At 39.1% G+C, this 12,877-nt stretch overlaps 1 protein-coding gene across 1 annotated transcript in view; it reads left to right on the top strand.

Moving 5' to 3' along the window:
* Nucleotides 1–12,877, top strand: part of cacna1ib (calcium voltage-gated channel subunit alpha1 Ib) — a 156,584-nt gene that overhangs the window by 84,317 nt on the left and 59,390 nt on the right. Inside the window, exons 16-19 of the mRNA XM_074686023.1 lie at nt 110–611; nt 1,269–1,369; nt 5,898–6,021; nt 6,887–6,955. Of these exons, the coding sequence (XP_074542124.1) occupies nt 110–611; nt 1,269–1,369; nt 5,898–6,021; nt 6,887–6,955 (796 nt within the window). The remainder of the gene's footprint in view (nt 1–109; nt 612–1,268; nt 1,370–5,897; nt 6,022–6,886; nt 6,956–12,877) is intronic.

The raw sequence follows: 12,877 nt of genomic DNA, 5'->3' as shown, positions 1-12,877 counted from the left end.
TATACTCATACTATCCTCACGATCGATCCCCTCACACTTAAGACTGTATTTATTTATTTTTAATGATTGATTACTTTTTAACCAATAAATTGACCCCTCGACTCTGCAGGTCCAGCTCAAACAGCCTGGGTCGGAGGAGCTACAGGTTTGGTGGGGGTCCCCTGGTGGGAGGGAGCCTCCGTGTTCAAAGCACCCGATCCCCCCACTCCTACTATGCTGCTGAGCAGGAGTCCCTTCTCTCCCATCCACCCCACTCCCATCATCCTGTCCCTCCTCATCATCCTCCCCCACCTCCACTCTTCCTCTCCAGGCACTTTTCTGGGAGGAGGGATCGACGGGCTCTTTCCCTGGAGCTCCCCGAGCTACTCCAGGCAGGTGGACAGCCAGGACCCCCAGGCCTGCCCCCTGTTGATCCACACCCTGGGAGGAGGAGTGGATCAGGGGCAGGGGGGTCCATTACAGGGGGCTCCGTGGTTGGTAGTGGATTTGGAGTGGACCACAGGGATTGCAATGGCAAAACACCAGGTCCAAACACTCACTTGTTTGCTGAGGTTTATCCACAAGTGAATCCTCGCAAGGACAGAGCAGACCTGGATGAGGAGACAGATTATGTGAGTTCTTTATGGAGAGTAAAATCCTCAATGGCAAAATTATATGAGCCTTACCTCCTGAAACAACTTTTAAAAATGCCCTTTAGCACAGTTTATGCTTAGACATGGTGCTAAACTGGATACAGTAGTTTTATAAATGAGCTGTTGATATCTTTTTTTTATTGTTGCCCATAATAAGGAAGCAGCTTAAAGGCTTTATACAGGGGGCTATTAGGGGTACAAAATTGGAAATTCTCTGTTATCACATTATGTTCAGCTAATACTATAAAAAATGTCGCAAAACCTTTTTTTAAGGCAACAACATTGATTTCTCCTCCATCTGCTGTTGCAGTCATTTTCCATCCTACATTAATTTGAGTCAACCTGTCGAATCTATTCTAAAACTTTTCTCTTTTAAGAAAAAAAGAAGTGGAGAGTTATGGGAAAAGATACAAAAATTGTATTGCTGTAGCTCTGGGTGGCAAGCATGTTGCGATTTTAGCAATATCTCTGATAATCCTAAATGCAAAGAAACTATGAGACATTCTCCTTAAATCAAAAACATACAAACAAAAAACATTTTCCCATGAAAGATGACCTATTATTTTGCTAATTTAGTTCCTTAACTTTCTGCCTGTCTCATCATCCCTTTCTCTTCTCTCATCCTGTCCCTTTCAGAGTTTGTGCTTCCGTATCCAGAAGATGATGGAAGTTTATAAGCCAGATTGGTGCGAGACCAGAGAAGAGTGGTCAATCTACATGTTCTCCCCTCAGAACAAGTAGGTGGACAATTAAACCTCATTGAATGACTACACTAATCGTAAATCGTAAATTTTAATGGCATGTCCAGTTTCGGTGCTTTACTGTTGGATAGGCTTGGTTATAAAGGGAAATAGAAACCTTTTCAGCAAGAGGCTTTTTCTAATTATTATTATTTTGTGTGTGTGTGTGTGTGCATGTGTACTTAAACCTTCCCAAATCTCCTCTTATCAGTTTTAGAATCTGATTGACAGTGACTCAAATCACCTTTAAGATCCTTTCAGGTTTTTCTTGTGTCTTATTCTTGTTGTGAATCTCTAGCCTTCATAACTCTGCTTTAGAGTCCTTAAAGCCTTTGCACACCAACAGTGGCGTGAATTAAGGGCACGAAATAGCGAAAAACTTGGAGGCAGCATACTCAATCTCCGCAGCTATTCTCCTCCGTACGATATCTTTGTAATTGTTGTCTATCTATGTAGTTTTAATGTAGGCTGCCATGAAGAACTGGATGCTGAGGCACAACAACACAATCAATGTTGAATGTTTTGGTATGTGACTTGTCAACAACAAGCCTTTTGATTGGTTGGATATATACACGTTGCAAGCGAAACTTTGAAAAAATCGACCTTGATCCAAAAAAATAACAGCTGCCATTTCGCTCAGCAAAGAACGCTGCCGGTGTGAAAGCTTGCAAATAAACATTATAATAACAACATTTGAAATATTTGCTCAAGAATTTGCGTCTGGTGTGCAAAGGGCTTAAGAATCTCCAACCTTAGTTAAGTAAGTAATATAAATATCCCATTAAATATTTCCTAGTTTTACAATATTCAATCAACATCAATCTGGAACTAAATGTGTAACAAAGTTAACTTCCAAGACCAAAGATGCCTCAAGAAGCTCCTCTGCTGTGTCAGTATATGAAAGTATACTTTGTTGGTGTTGTTTTTTTTTTTTTTTTCCTAAGCCACTGTGTTCACCAAGAGGCTGCACATCAAGTATAGAAAGATGAGTAGACACAAAAGACCAGTAGCACTGAAAACAACTATTAGCTAACGTTCCCAGCTTTGTCCTGATAATGTGGATGAATGGAGAGCAGCACATTCAAGCCATTTGTCTGTTCTCTGAGAGAAAACTCCTGTCTCCTGGTTTCACAGAGGGCTTGTTAAAGTGATATCACTGTGTGGTTCCTTCAAGCCATTTCTTCTTCCCTAGACAGCGTTATTGAGTCTGAGCTCAGAGTTGTATGTGTGTTTGTGTGTTTGTCTCTGTTATTATGTTTTCTCCCAGCCTTGGATGCATTGCTGTCAGGGACGCCCCTGAAAGCAACATGAAAGAAAAATCACTCAGTCATCCACTTGCTCACTCACCCGATTCCCCGTGTGCTGATAGCCACTTAAGGGAAGCCGGGCCCCAGGGCTGTGTTTTGGCATTCTGGCAGGTGCCATCTGTCAAGCAAGCGCTGTGTGTGTTGGCAGTGTGTGTAAACCGATGCAAGGCTTTATCTCTGCTTGTGTTGCATCGCATGTTCCTGCATGTGTTTGTGGATGACTTCACATATGTGTTTGTAGGAAAGTGTGAGCATATGTATTGGTTGGTCTTGTTTATGCAATGGTGCACAGTATGTGTTAAGGGTGTGTGTGCGTGTGTATGTGCTTTAACAAGTGCACCCAAGCAGCTTTAAAGAGGGAGAAGAAGACAAATAAACACGTAGAGAAACAAGCCAACGACTGTAGGTGTGTCTCTGGCAGGATGAGTGCAGACGCCAGCAGTAGTGCCAGTCAAGATCGATATCAAGGGACAGGGTTGCCAGATTTAAATCAATACATAAAGGGACAGGGTTGCCAGGTCTGGAGGAAAGCAGCTAGATTGAGCAATTGATTTTCTCACTCAGAGAGCAGGTGCAGCAGAAGGTGTCTCCAGTTCACACTGTAGCTGGCAGAAGAGAGGAAGTGTGTAGGATTATACTTACAAGCTGCTTACAGCTTTTACTGGCTCTAGAAGTGATGACTTGATAACAACACTGCAGGTGTGTAAGGGTTTAAAGTCTATTCAAAGAAAGCCCTTTCAATAGTAGGTGTCATCAGTGGATGGAAACAAAATATCCAATAGACTTCCTCCTTCATAGCATCATTACTTGAACTCCCTGTCAGCTGCTACCGTTTTTCTTGTTTTCAGTTTGGTGTCAAGTTCACATAGAAGCCTAAATGAGTCTTGTGTTTTTTACATGTTCCCAGCCAAAGCATAGTGGTCATCATTGCTCTGATCTCTTAACAAAAAATTAAAATAAAATAACAAAGCTTTTTGAATATTGGTTATTTAGCAGACCTCAAGAGAGTCACCAAGGTAAATGCAAGGCTTCAACATATGAATTCATATGGATTGCTTTCAACAGTCCTTTCTTAAAACTATGGGTTACATAAGTATAATGAAACAGTAGATTAAAATAAAATAAAATAATAATAAAACAAAAACATTGAAGCCCTCATAAGGAGTTGAAGCTAAAGAAGACTGACATAAATGTTGCTGCTTATTACAGACATAAATTTTGCTGCTGATTTGTTTCCTGCTAAAGTTCAGGAGATCATAAGCATAAGGACTGACTTGCTATTGTAAAATTTTGTGAATAAGAGACCCTTGAAATACTTCTTTTTTCCACATGGAAGAAATTAACTGCATCCTTCTCACCTAAAATGTACCAAGAAGCAGAGAGAGAGCGCTTCTATTAGGGGTGGGCGATACTGGGAATTTTGGTATGGATCTGATACCAAGTAAATACAGGTCTAGTATCCCCGATACCGATACTTTTTACATGAAATGTAAAGATCATTGAATAATTTTGTGATTTTGCCTTGAGTTGGTTGATTATGATTATGGTAAAACACAGCATAAAGGTTTTAGGTTCTAAAAATGCTTTTTTTTAAAACTAACCACAACAATACAACAACATTATAACTTTATAAAAGTAATAAATTAATTATTCTACCACTACAATTGTTTAGGAAAAAAAATCACAAGTGCAAAATAACAAAAAGCCCCCCCCCCCATTTGCACAGGAAAGTAAAGTAAAGTAAATTGCTGGACGACAGACAGAGAAACTGCAGTATTGATATCATCACGCTAGTATCGATCCGATACCAATACTCATCTTCGATACTATCAATATTTAGATCGATACACCCACTCCTAGCTTCTATTATGTTACAGTATTTTGCCCAGAAGAGGATGTTCAAGTAAGCAAGCGCTCGCTTTAATGAGTAAAGCCTGTTGGACATGAAGCAGGCAGACAAGTCTGTGCATTACGTTTTAACTTCTTCACTAAGTTTTCATCATGTGATTGAAAAAAACAGTGATATGTCACTAAATCTTATGGAGATCAGGTTTAAGTGGAAATCTCTTCAATTTAACACTACAAATGACCAGCAGTGTGGGGTGGTGCAAGTGTTTGGGGGATTGGTTGCCAGCAGTTTATCGACAGTTTACAACTATCAATACCAGTGATACTATAAGCAGAGTGCAATTACAATTGTGGGTATTACTTTGTGAGTAATGAGAAATAGCTATACACCTGCACATCTCTCAATCTATTGAAAGTCTCTATGCAGGAACATAGTCTCAACTTTTTTTTCCTCCCAGACTGCATCTTAAACCGGGACTTCTGGAATTAACGAAACCACTAAAAGAAAGAGTAAACTCTCTTCTTTCTCTAGGAAAATACGTTTGTTTCTACATTTTTCCATTCTTTAGTAATCTGCAGTAGAACATAGGCTGTTTTCACCAAAAAGACCTGTTTTTGACTGAAAAGTCGGGTATTTCCTTTAACATATTTTCATTTTCAAGTTTGCATTTGAAGTATGTCCAGTGTAAAGTTGGCCTTTGCTTTAAAATTAAATTGCAAACACACTTAATTTTTTAACTTAAATTATGTCACATAATGTGCAGACTTGAAGTTGAAAATGAAAATAATGAAAATTTAATATTGACTCAAGTAGTGCACCTATATTCTTGAAATGAAAATGTATTTCCTTTATTGGAATAAAATGTGTATTTATTCATTTTTATGTTCGCGTTTTCATTTAAATTATGTCAGAAATACGCTTCCATGATCGCCCAGCCCACCCCATTGAAAAACATAATTGACATCTTTAGGCATCAACGGCAGCCAATAAGTTAATGCCTCCAGCAGTTGCTAGGGGATTGGTGTTAAATAAAGTGGCAGCACACAGCGGACATGTTCACTTGTAAATTTTCCACAGCTATAATTCAATGGGTGTTGTTGGGTGGGTATACTTAGCACTGCTAAAACCAGAAACAATACGATGTATTGTCTTATCCAAAGGGACACCTAAATCAAAACACACCAAAAGTTGTTTAGAGGGGCTTTGAGTGTCTCAGATCATCAGGCAGAATACATTACTGCTCCCAGCAAAAGAGCTAAGGCTGCCTCAACAGAAATACCTGTACGCTGAAGGAGAAAGATTTCTGAGCGGATCATGTATTTTACCCCAATCCTCTTTTATAACGTGAGCCCTCTTTCTCTCGTTACAGGTTCAGACTGCTCTGCCAGTCCATTATAGCTCATAAGCTCTTTGACTACGTGGTCCTGGCATTCATCTTTCTCAACTGCATCACAGTGGCTCTGGAGAGGCCCAAGATACTGCAGGGAAGTCTGGTAAGAGCCACAGTTTTATATCCCCACTCACAAGCTACTAAGCACTTGTAGGATCTTGGCCATAAAAACAGGTCTTAACCACAGTGCTGTTCTAAAGTTTATTAATTTGTTTCCATCACTTTTTGATTTTCGAATAAAGAATGTAAACTTTCTTAATCTGAAAAAGTGATCAGTCAAGTATATTTTATCATTAACAAATTGACAATCTGTATGCTGTAAAGCTTCTCTTCATCCTTAGTTTTTGTTTGAACATCTACCTCATTTACTTTCAGAGAGAAAATGTTGGTCAAATATACATTTTACAGAAGAATGTTCTCATGAAATAATCGGGTTGCAGTGATTCATTGAAATCCTTGTAAACAAGTCGTCGCTTGTCAGTGAAAACATACTTCTCGAAATGATTTATTAGCTGGCAATTACTTCAAATTAATTAATCTACTTCAAAAAGCTAATTTGCTTTCATTGCTTTAAGCACTGCACTCTGGCATCAAACAACTTTCCTCTCATCCAACAGCAACAATATTGAGTTGTAAGCACTTTTTAAATCAAAAGCTCTGAAGCATTCACATTAAAGATGCACAAGTCTTTCAAATTTGGCATTTGGCAATCTGGCAACAAGATTTAAATTTAATTAAATCCACTGAAAAGCAATGCCACTAAACTTTTTGGAGACTGAAGCAAAGGAGCAGAGCTGACAGTGATTTTTACATCCTATTTTGGAGTGCCAAATGCAGCAGATCATTTTGCTTTCCCCAAGCTGCGTTTCTACATCTTCTTTTTGTCCCTTTTAATTGTTCCCCCTACCTCATTTGGACCCTTGTCTCTTTGTTTGTCAGTAATTTTTTCCTCTTTTATTTTGTTGCAGGAAAGGGTGTTTCTCACAATTTCCAACTACATCTTTACTGCCATCTTTGTAGCTGAGATGACCGTCAAGGTAAAACATCTTTCCTGTACTTTTCCAGTCTTTTCAAAGTCCCCTCTTCATTTCATCATTGGTTTCTTTACTTTCTAAACCCTGTGTGATGCTGTGTCATCTCCCTTTTCCCTTGACATCAGTGCTAAAAACTGTGGCCATCATGACTCACTGAAATGACCATCATTCAATACTGATATTCATGAGGGTGTGTAATTTGATAGTGCAGCTACGGTAGTTTAAAGAGCTTCTTGAGGAACTAAAATCAAGGTAAGGTCAATTTTGATGTTTATTACATTCTCTAAAAGACACAACAGCAGTCTGTTACACATTCAAAGGATATTAAGTTCAACCTGTATAGGGCTGCACGATTATCGCAATCGCAATCGCAATGTCAGCACATGCAATTACGTAATTGCAAAAGAGGTTATCGCAATCGCAATGTCAGCACATGCAATTCAGATTTTTCTCCATGATAACCAAGCAAGTCTGTAGACTCATCATGACACAACTTGTTTTATTAAATCGCAAGCACAATCGCAATCGCAATATTGTCCACCTATAGCAAATTGCACCTTTTCCCCAAATCGTGCAGCACTAATCCTGTATCTCTCATTTACAAGTGACACCTTCATCTCATTCTACAAGTCTTGTTTTAAGAATCTTTTATCTAGAAACAAGATGTTGAAGTTGACCAAATTTTAAAAAAGGAAGAGGTGATCCCAAAGTTGAAATAGTTTATGTCCTCAAGCGAAAAACTGAAAAATTGAATTTGGAAGTAAATAAATAAATAAATAGTTGTTATAGACGGTGCTGATGTAGTTTCTCTAAGAAAAGTAATTAGTTACAAGTTCGTAGTTACTTCTGAAAATTGCAATGAGATTAATTTGCTAGTTACTGCGTTTAAAAAGTAACTTCAATACTAGCTACTCTACTTTTCAGTTTTTATAAATGCCCAAATTTACCACGCAAATACAAGGACAAATATCACCACCCTTTTGTCACTTTATTTTCAACTTTCAATAAGGAATGTCTCTAAAGGATATGGGCCTATTCCTGAGAACAAAACTAGTTTGCATGGAATCATGGCAAAAATGTAAGTGTATTAGGAAACATATGATGCATTTTATTCCATAAGGTTTATCATTTTTCTCTATTCTAAAAAGTAGTGTTTGTACTCCATGAGTAAAAGTCTTTCTTTATCTGACATCCTGTTCCTCCTTGGGGTCAGAACAATGCTGCCCAGGCTGAAAAGCCTTTCAACCGGTGCTTTTGGCAGTGAGCAGGATGTTTCACCACAAGTTTTGGAGTGTGGTGCTGGCAGGTCAAATGCTTCAACAGGCTGCTCATTAAGTTGGCAGCTGTTGAAAGACACCTTTCGCCTTTCGCATAGAGAGCATTTCACACCAATATTTTTGTCCTTTCAAGCTATGAATTGAAAGTAATGTTAATATTGTCAATGGCTGAACCCCCCCATCTCTGACTCCATCCATTTCTACTTCACCTTTTTTTTTTTTTAATTTGTCTTCCCATGTGCGCACCAGCAGCAACATCACAACTCAGTCTCTATGGAAATGGAACAAACACACAGGCAGGATGCATGCAAGTGTCACTCACAAAAATGGCTTGAGTAATTCAGGAAAGTGCGTTCCCAAAGTCCAGTAAAGTAGTGTAGTTACCAATATTTTTGGCGTAATGCATTACTTTACACTGTTACCCATAATAGTAACATTGTTACTGTAATCCATTACTTTGTAGCTCAAAGTGATACTCCGGGATGGAACAAGTTGGGTCCTGTCACAAGGTTTAGGGCAGGAATTACCCCTACAGCAGTGATTTTGTGCAGCAGAAGCCCAGGGCACACGCACCAAACACCCCCTCCCTGCTTGTCAGCCGGTTTCCTCTGCTCAGACGGGGCCATATTTTACTTGACCAAAAACACAAATAAACGGACTCCCACTGAAAAAATCTGATATCAGTCTGCATTCACGCTTTATTTAGAGAATTTTCAGCGCGTTACTTTCACACAAAAACACCGCTAAATAAGGCTCTAGTTCTTATCGTGTCTTAAAACGGCGCTACCTTTGCTGCAGAGCCACAGCTGGCTACGAGGTGCTCGCCACTGAGTGTATCAGTCCGCGCACGTGGCGTGCCAGATATAAACAAATGCAGGTTGTCTGCTAGGATGAAGAGAACCTTGTGATAGGACCCAACTTGTTCCATCCCGGGGTATCACTTTAATACCCCCAACACTGGTTATAGACATCTACAATTGCAAATGTATTGTGATTGTTTTAATAAATCACTCTACCTCTTTCTCCTACATAATGTTGTTTTCTCAAAGGGCTATGTTGTTTTGCTCCTCTCCTATCATTTCTCCACACACCCAGATTCCTCATTTGTTGCACAATAATCTCCCAACTTCTTTTTTTCTGCTTTCAACAATTTTCCTCTTACTTTCCCTTCTTTGCCTCTTTCACTCACTGTCTTTTGTCATTGCCTCCTTGCTTCCAATCCTCCTCCGCTCCTGACAGTTCTTAACTTGTGGTTTAATCACTTGCTGAAGTCCCATTAGTGATGGGCAGCTAGATAATTTGGTTAATTAGAAAGCTATCGCTCTTCAGCTGGCCTTTAGCTACTCCTGGACTTATCATTGACAAACACACACACACACGCACGCACATGCATCGACATACTCATCTTATTCCACTAATCTGCTGTCCAGAAGACAGGGCATCATTTATTATTAAGCCATGTGACTCAAGGCCTTTTTCACATCAGTAGAACTCCTATAGTGATTTATTCATGATCAGGGAGAATGGAGACTTACATAACACAATGATATGTAGATCCAGAGTTCTTATGTGAACATATATGCATCTGGCCCTGAGTTGAACCTGACTCAGTTTGGTATTTTCTTCTCTTCTGGAGCTTCATCTCCTCCTTTGCATCGTTATTTACTCACTCTCCTTCCATCAGTCTTCTGATCAGTCACATTTTCATTTGTGTTATCTGCTCTGTCCCGCTCATTTGATTAAATTCATATTCATCCCTCTCTTATCGTTTTCACTGCTCTTTTGTTCCCCCCATTTGTAATTTAATCAGTTGAGCTCCGTTGGTATCTGTGCCCTGCTTCAGATGTGGTCTCAGCTCTCTCCCTCTGCTCACTTTCTTATCTGAGATAGCGTTTCAATCACTGCACTGCAGAACCAACTTCCACTCACTGCTGAATGAAAACTGTGACTGTTGCAATTACTCAATAATGAAGTGTTTATCATGTCATTGAACCGTCACAAAATCAGGGTACTCATCTTCCACTTGTGTTTGGACAGGAGAGTTATCTCGGCTGTGGTTGTATAAACACACTCGTACGCTCACTTGTCTCAATAAACTTGTGACAGGTTTTATTCTCTAACTCACAGCATGGATCATAACTCACAGGGATCCAGTGAGACGGTCTAAGTTTGACATAGAGACCAGAAGCTGTGTTAGAAAATGTATTTTGATGTAAAGTTTCAACATATTTCATACAAATAGAAAAACTGAAAATATATTTTCAGGATAACTTTACATTTTTGTTTCCATTCTATCAAATTGTACTGTTCCCCTTCGCTTCACTGCTCGTTCCCTTACTTTCTTACTTAATAACTTACAAATTTATTCATGATGCTTTTGCACTCGAGTCAAACTGGTAATCACCAAGCTCTATTCTTAGCTCTGTAATAAACTCTCCGCTATCTTTGTCATCTGAACATGCCGGCTTCCTACAATGACTCCTCAACATTTCTGCATGTCTGTAGCTTTATTTTCTTACTAAAAATCTTAAAAAAAAAAAAAAAAAAACGTTGATCAGATTGAGTTTTTGACATAGAGATTTAAGTAATTCATTACTGCACAACTGTCACACTACTTGTATAACATCACCCATTAACTGAAGCTGCATGTATTCACCTTTGGACTCTCTATAAGTATATCAACTGTGCTATTTATTATTTACAGGAGTGATTATTTTGACTTGAGAGATTCTGCAAAAAAAAAAACAAACAAAAAAAAAATTGTGCATACAACACATACATAAAAATGAATTAATTCATGTTGACTAGCTGTGATTGTTAAAAAAAAAAAAAAAAATGTCAACACAGGACTTAACCATATAATTTACACCTTAGTGCACCCTCTGCCATCTCCACCCTCTCCTCCCCCCTCTTGCTGCTGTTAATCTGCTGGTCAGTCTGATCACTCTCTGAGGAAGCACTAATTAAACAGAGTTTCCTCCCTGAGACACACTCAATCACTGAGGCCTCCACCTTGTTTCCTGTCATCACCCACACACACACATATACTCACACTGACTCACACACATAAACACGGATACGATTGAGCATGGGAAGTGGTGATTGTTGTCAGTGGTGCTACCTGCACCTGAGAGTGTGACCTCGAACAAAAGTTTCTTATTAGAAACAAAGACAAGAATGTTGATCTAGCTATTTTTCAAACCCTTCCAACTCCCCCACTCGCTCATTTGTGAACCCTCTTTTTAGCTGTGAGTAAGCTGTTTTAATCGTCTCATTTTTGTGTCTCACGTTTAGCACTCATTTCTATTTGTCAAGTTTGGAAAACTGATTGAAGAGTAGAAAGGTGTTCATTCAGTCAACTGTTAAAAATGTCACTCTTACCAAGAGCAACCAGAATTGCTAGTTATTGGTTTTGATTGGTTTTTGATTGGTATTTTCATAACTAGAAAACCAAAATGTCTGCCTTGTATTTGGCATCATTTACCCACAGACTCTGTGATCCTGTGTTTAGTCATGTAAAATCAATTGTGCTCAATCTGTGCTTTCTTAGTGCTCTCCTATGTACCGAATAGTTAGACAGTCAGTTGGTTATATATCCATTTAAGCAGCTACATCAAACAACGTTTTGTGTAACTCTCACATCACTACATTTAAGGCTCTGAATGCAAACCAACTCTATGGTTAAACAATCAGCTTTAACCTACCCCTGAAAACTTTTTGATAAGTTTAATGTAAAACTTCAGACTGAGTCAGGCACATGACCCCAAGCTATTCTCTAATCACAGCTTTCTTGACATCCAGACAGTTTGTGTCAAGAGTTCAAAGGACACCAATGTTAATTTTTTTATTAGCAATGTATTCTCTTTGTCCTGTCTTAGACACCAGGTTGTAAAAATAACACTGAAGTGACAAGTACAATAATTGCCACATTTCCTTGCAAAGTGACTCTGAAAATGGGGTTTGAATGTGATGTGCACTTGAATTTAATGTGACACACTGGCATCGTCAGCCAGAGGACAGCTTGTAGTGTGAGGGGAGAAGAGCAGGCTTTGATGATAGCTCTGGCATCAACCTGCTATTGATTTCCCATGCATCATGTTGTATCATGGCCATATTTGATCTGCCTAATGGAGGCCCAATGGCATTCCGATAGTCCCGATGGTGCTTCAATTTAGCTGACTGCTATTAATAACAGAGCAGATGTATTATAATGCACTATGCAGGCTGTCAAATTATGACAAAAGACCAGTCGTATAGGAAACGGCAGTGACTTGTTGCTGTAGAGATCCCACAGAAGAGGGATGAAACATTCTCCTGCAGATATATTTCTACATTGAGTTAGCTGTCAAACAACAAAGACAGACAGTCTTTCCATCTCAAAGCTATCTGGGATTCTGCAGACTGACAACTTGGATTAGTTTTCTGATACATGGGTATCTCTCTCTGTCTTCATCACTCACTCCAGTTATCATGTGCATGTGTTTCCTACTAAACACGTCACAGCATTTCTCCTCTTTCTTGGTCTTTGCTTTGTTCTCAGCTTCCTTATTATTTCTACAGAGACCGGATATCCTGGCAACGGTTGGCATAATACTTTTTCATACCCACCCCCTGCCCACTGATGATGATGATGTCACTTACCCTGTCT

Source organism: Halichoeres trimaculatus, unplaced genomic scaffold (assembly GCF_033239565.1).
Source record: "Halichoeres trimaculatus isolate MK-OKI-2021-1 unplaced genomic scaffold, fHalTri1.1 fHalTri1_scaffold_2, whole genome shotgun sequence".
Classification (NCBI taxonomy): domain Eukaryota; kingdom Metazoa; phylum Chordata; class Actinopteri; order Labriformes; family Labridae; genus Halichoeres; species Halichoeres trimaculatus.
Note: the sequence above shows the minus strand (reverse complement) of the source record. Positions and strands in the feature narration are given on the sequence as shown.